At 32.8% G+C, this 6,000-nt stretch overlaps 1 protein-coding gene, 1 non-coding gene and 1 pseudogene across 2 annotated transcripts; 2 read left to right on the top strand and 1 right to left on the bottom strand.

The window, feature by feature from the left end:
• The window catches only part of LOC120576899 (ATP synthase subunit beta, chloroplastic-like), a 3,324-nt pseudogene extending 1,273 nt beyond the window's left edge, over positions 1-2,051 (top strand).
• A 998-nt stretch (positions 2,052-3,049) lies between these two features.
• Positions 3,050-4,207, top strand: LOC120576896 (NAD(P)H-quinone oxidoreductase subunit J, chloroplastic). The gene is made up of 2 exons (XM_039827524.1): positions 3,050-3,456; positions 3,908-4,207. The coding sequence occupies exons 1-2, from the start codon at positions 3,183-3,185 to the stop codon at positions 4,204-4,206; spliced, it is 573 nt and encodes a 190-aa protein (XP_039683458.1). The 5' UTR covers positions 3,050-3,182; the 3' UTR covers position 4,207.
• Positions 4,208-4,771: 564 nt separating this feature from the next.
• Positions 4,772-4,844, bottom strand: TRNAF-GAA (transfer RNA phenylalanine (anticodon GAA)). The gene has a single exon. It is a non-coding gene; the product is annotated as a tRNA-Phe (tRNA).
• Positions 4,845-6,000: the final 1,156 nt, after the last annotated feature.

Below are 6,000 nucleotides of genomic sequence, written 5' to 3'. Positions count from 1 at the left end.
GTCCAAGCCGGATCCGAAGTATCTGCCCTATTGGGCCGAATGCCTTCCGCTGTGGGTTATCAACCCACCCTGGGTACTGAAATGGGTACTTTACAAGAACGAATTACTTCTACCAAAGAAGGGTCTATAACTTCTATTCAAGCAGTTTATGTACCTGCAGACGATTTGACCGATCCTGCTCCTGCCACGACATTTGCACATTTGGATGCTACTACTGTACTATCAAGAGGATTAGCTTCCAAAGGTATCTATCCAGCAGTCGATCCTTTAGATTCAACGTCAACCATGCTCCAACCTCGGATCGTTGGTGAAGAACATTATGAAACTGCGCAAAGGGTTAAACAAACGTTACAACGTTACAAAGAACTTCAGGACATTATAGCTATTCTTGGGTTGGACGAATTATCCGAAGAGGATCGTTTAACCGTAGCAAGAGCACGAAAAATTGAACGTTTCTTATCCCAACCTTTTTTCGTAGCAGAAGTATTTACAGGTTCCCCAGGGAAATATGTTGGTCTAGCAGAAACAATTAGAGGGTTTAAATTGATTCTTTCTGGAGAATTAGATAGTCTTCCTGAACAAGCCTTTTATTTGGTGGGTAATATCGATGAAGCTACTGCGAAGGCTGCGAACTTGTAAATGGAGAACAAATTCAAGAAATGACTTTAAATCTTTGTGTACTGACCCCCAATCGAACTGTTTGGGATTCAGAAGTGAAGGAAATTATTTTATCTACTAATAGTGGACAAATTGGGGTATTAAAAATCATGCGCCTATTGCCACAGCTTTAGATATAGGTATTTTGAAAATACGCCTTAACAATAACAACCGACAATGGGTAACGATGGCTCTGATGGGCGGTTTTGCTAGAATAGGAAATAATGAGATCACTATTTTAGTAAATGATGCGGAAAAGAGTATTGACATTGATCCACAAGAAGCACAACAAACTCTAAAAATAGCAGAAGCTAACTTGAATAAGGCTGAAGGGAAAAGACAAAAAATTGAGGCAAATCTAGCTCTCCGACGAGCTAGGACACGAGTAGAGGCTATCAATAGGATCTCGTAACAAGTTGGTTCAGCAAAATAATTAAAAATAGAAAAAGATAGAAAATTACAATAAAAAAAGATGAGTAGAAAAACTTATTAGATACCGGAATCAATGGTATCTAATACGTTCTATCTATACCTTACCTACTATTGGATTTGAACCAATGACTCCTGCCGTATGAAAGCAATACTCTAACCACTGAGTTAAGTAGGTCGTTTATCATCCTAAATAAAAAAAGTACCCATCTATCAGATCAATGGATTATAAATGTTATATTACTTATAAACAATACCAACGCACTATCAATCAAAGAGATTCGATCATGTAATATTAATCTTGACAAGAATTTATTTATCGAATAAAATATGTATCAAAAGCACAAGGGCTATAGCTCAGTTGGTAGAGCACCTCGTTTACACACGCGCCAATGTTTTTTTTTCATAGGAGTCCATCATGTAATTAAAAGAGTTGATCTTATTGAGAAATCCATGTCTTACTCCAGGAATAAAATAAGAGAACAATAGCCTGACAAAGGATTTAGACGTCAAATAAAATCCATAATGGATTTGAGATATTGATAAGGTGAATACTTAATCTATTCAATGCTAGGCAAATGAGTCTAGGGACCTCAAAAAAATTCTCTTTTCTTCCTATCTTATGAACTTTAAGGTGTATGAAGTTTCATTTCCTATTTGATATTTTTATTTAAGTGGGTTGATAGAGAGTCCATTTAACTTTAGTTGATCCAGGCCAAAAGCAGACCTACGTCAGGATAACCTTCTTCTTTGAAAAACTTTGGTAGTGCTCTTAGATTAAAATCTAAAAAAAAATAAATCAGAGCACAGGGAATCATTTCCTTTTTCTTTGTGTAAAGAAAAAAGATGGTAGACTAATTGATATTTCTATCAGTTAATGAAAAAGCCCAATGCAAAAAAAAATGCACGTTGGGTTTTTAAAACAATTCAAATCATTTTGATAATAATAGTTTGATCTGTTTTACCGAGAAGGTCTACGGTTCGAGTCCGTATAGCCCTAATATTGCTACCTATACTACTCAGATTTATAGATAGTAGATACTTATATAATAGTAGATATAATAGTCGATATATTTGATATAGTACTATATAGTATTTAGTACTATATACTATTAATTATATTAATAGTATATGGAATACTAAATACTCCATACTTGTAATATTACTAGTTTAAATATACTATATTTTTAGTTAATTAGTATTATTAAAAATGAATCAATTTCTATTTGAATAGATTAATATTGGATAGAATAATATTTCTATTAGTATACTCAGATACTAGTATGAATTTGATCCGAAATAATGTAAATTTAATAAAATAAAAAGCATTTCTATTTAGTATTTAGATTAATTTTCATTAATCTAATAATTTGAAAATTTCAATTCAAATCGACTAAGAATTAATAAGAATCCGGTATATTTTTCACATTCATAGGAGTACATTTATGTTTTTGCTTTATGAATATGATATTTTTTGGACATTTCTAATAATATCGATCTTTATTCCTATTTTGGCATTTCTGATTTCTGGAATTTTAGCTCCAATTAGAAAAGGGCCAGAAAAACTTTCTAGTTATGAATCTGGGATAGAACCGATGGGCGATGCTTGGTTACAATTTCAAATCCGTTATTATATGTTTGCTCTAGTTTTTGTTGTTTTTGATGTTGAAACAGTCTTTCTTTACCCATGGGCAATGAGTTTTGATGTATTGGGGGTATCCGTATTTATAGAAGCTTTCATCTTCGTCCTTATCCTAATTGTTGGTTTAGTTTATGCATGGCGGAAGGGAGCATTAGAATGGTCTTAATTCTTGAATATTTAGACAATTAAACAAAACATTGAGACAGTTATGAATTCCATTGAGTTTCCCTTACTTGATCAAAAAACCAAAAATTCGGTTATTTCTACTACATTAAATGATCTTTCAAATTGGTCAAGACTATCCAGTTTATGGCCACTTCTCTATGGTACTAGTTGTTGCTTCATTGAATTTGCTTCATTAATAGGATCACGATTTGACTTTGATCGTTATGGACTGGTACCACGGTCGAGTCCTAGGCAGGCAGACCTTATTTTAATAGCGGGCACCGTAACTATGAAAATGGCTCCTTCTTTAGTTCGATTATATGAGCAAATGCCCGAACCAAAATATGTTATTGCTATGGGAGCCTGTACAATTACAGGAGGGATGTTCAGTACCGATTCTTATAGTACTGTTCGGGGCGTGGATAAACTAATTCCTGTGGATGTCTATTTGCCAGGCTGTCCACCTAAACCGGAAGCCGTTATAGATGCTATAACAAAACTTCGTAAGAAAATATCTCGAGAAATCTATGAAGATCTAATTTGTTATCAACGAGAGAATAGGTGTTTTACTACGAACCACAAATTTCATCTTGGACGCAGTACTCATACCGGCAATTATAATCAAGGATTATTTTATCAACCATCATCTATTTCAGAGATAACCTCTGACACATTTTTCAAATATAAAAAAGTTAAGTATCCTCCGACAAACGAAAAAGTGAATTAAACAGGATCCTTTTGTACAAAATACAATAAGAAATAGCAAGCAAGTCAATCTTCAAAAATTTCATTCTAATACCAAACTTATATAAAAAAAAGCAGGAGAAGTAAAAAAAATGCAGGGTCATCTGTCTGCTTGGCTAGTCAAACACGGAATAGTTCATAGATCTTTGGGTTTTGATTACCAAGGAATAGAGACTTTACAAATAAAGCCCGAGGATTGGCATTCGATTGCTGTTATTTTATATGTATATGGTTACAATTATCTACGTTCCCAATGTGCCTATGATGTAGCACCAGGAGGACTATTAGCTAGTGTCTATCATCTTACGAGAATAGAGTATAGTCTAGATCAACCCGAAGAGGTATGCATAAAAGTATTTGTCCCAAGGCAAAATCCGAGAATTCCTTCTATTTTCTGGGTTTGGAAAAGTGCTGATTTTCAAGAAAGGGAATCTTATGATATGTTAGGAATCTCTTATGATAATCATCCGCGTCTGAAACGTATTTTAATGCCCGAAAGTTGGATAGGATGGCCTTTGCGTAAAGATTATATCGCCCCCAATTTTTATGAAATACAGGATGCTCACTAAATGATAAAAATAAGAAAGTAATCAGCACTTCGACAACCCCAGATATTCAAGAAATATCTGTATGTACATTTTCTTTTTGTTATAGATTGGACAGAATAATAGAGGTTTCATTCATATCTTATTATGGATGGGATAAATAACAAAATGGATAAATAAAAAAGACAATAATATAGGGATTCATTGAGATTCTAAAATTGGATGGAACGATACTTAATTTAGGGTGAGCCAATAGGATGAACTGAAAAAGTTCTGTATCATTAACTATGTAAGATGTACAGCAACATCAATTAGATATCCGGCTACGAAAAAGAAAAAGTAGGATCAAAGAAAATAAAAAGAAATGGACCGAATTTTTTTATATTGTTGAAATATTAACATTCTTTTTGGAGCGCAGAAAAAATCGAAACAAAATGGAATCATTCATTTTCAGACTCACTTTCTATACCTAGAATATACATCTATTCATTCTTTAGCTAGAAAGAGTATATCTCCGTACGCCTAGATAAATTATGTATCTATTCCCAAATTTATTAAAATTTGGGAATAGATACTCATAGAAATGAATCGCCGGGAACCAGATTTGAACTGGTGACACGAGGATTTTCAGTCCTCTGCTCTACCAGCTGAGCTATCCCGACCATTCTTGACACACCACCCTAATTTTAGGAAATTACTTGAGTCTATGTCAACTAAATAAAAAAAAAAAGGGATATAGGATAAAAAATTAGCGAATTAAATGGGCTTTTGGGGATAGAGGGACTTGAACCCTCACGATTTCTAAAGTCGACGGATTTTCCTCTTACTAAAAATTTCATTGATGTCGGTATTGACATGTAGAATGGGACTCTATCTTTATTCTCGTCTGATTAATCAGTTATTCAAAAGATCCATCAGACTATGGTGGAGTGACTGATTTGATCAATCAAGATTATTCTATTGAAAGAGTAAATGTTGTCAACTCCATTTGTTAGAACAGCTTCCATTGAGTCTCTGCACCTATCCTTTTTTGATTTTCACTTTCTAAACTTTTATTTATTTGTTTTCGGAAAGAAGGATTTGGCTCAGGATTGCCCATTTTTAATTCCAGGGTTTCTCTGAATTTGAAAGTTTTCACCTGGTAAGTTTCCATACCAAGGCTCAATCCAATTAAGTCCGTAGCGTCTACCAATTTCGCCATATCCCCCGTTTTTTTATTTGAGATTGATATCATATCTCATTAGGATGTTTTTTCATTTGTATTATGAGAATTATATGATGGAACTGTTCAATTTATTAGAAACCTACTCCCATTTTTGGAAAAATTTCCTTCTATTTGTTTGATTGATTTTCTTTCATCTATATCTGATATCAGATACCCATATTTAGTCGAATCAGAAATGATTCTATTATCTGTGTATTCGCAATTCAATATACAGAGATATATACTACATTTATCTCTATTTTAGATGTCCCTCCTTCTTTGATTTTTTGAGAGTATTTAGAATACTCTAACGTTCGATTCTTTTTTTGCTTAGAGGAGACAGATACAGACCTTATAATAACAAAACGAAAATCAAAAATCTATTTATTAATTTAAAATTTGACATTCATTTAGAAATTCAATAGAAATATCAAATTTCTATTTACTTATCCAATTTCTATCGATACATTCTTTTTTATCTACATTATACATAGTTCATCTTAATGCATACGAATTTTGTAATATAAATTACTGTTTACTGTAATCTAATTAGTCATTATTTTATTTAAAATTCTAAAAAACTATTTAAAATATAAATTTTAATTTTAAGATAG

The sequence above is a fragment of the Medicago truncatula genome, chromosome 7 (assembly GCF_003473485.1).
Source record: "Medicago truncatula cultivar Jemalong A17 chromosome 7, MtrunA17r5.0-ANR, whole genome shotgun sequence".
Taxonomy (NCBI): Eukaryota; Viridiplantae; Streptophyta; class Magnoliopsida; order Fabales; family Fabaceae; genus Medicago; species Medicago truncatula.
This window is presented reverse-complemented; position numbering and strand designations above follow the sequence as displayed.

Excerpts from the sequence above, each read along its gene's own strand:
- LOC120576896 (XM_039827524.1), top strand. The coding sequence starts at position 3,183 with ATGAAAATGGCTCCTTCTTTAGTTCGATTATATGAGCAAATGCCCGAA. Across the intron at positions 3,457-3,907 it reads TTATCAACGAGAGAATAGGT|CACCAGGAGGACTATTAGCT; the intron begins GTTTTACTACGA and ends CCTATGATGTAG.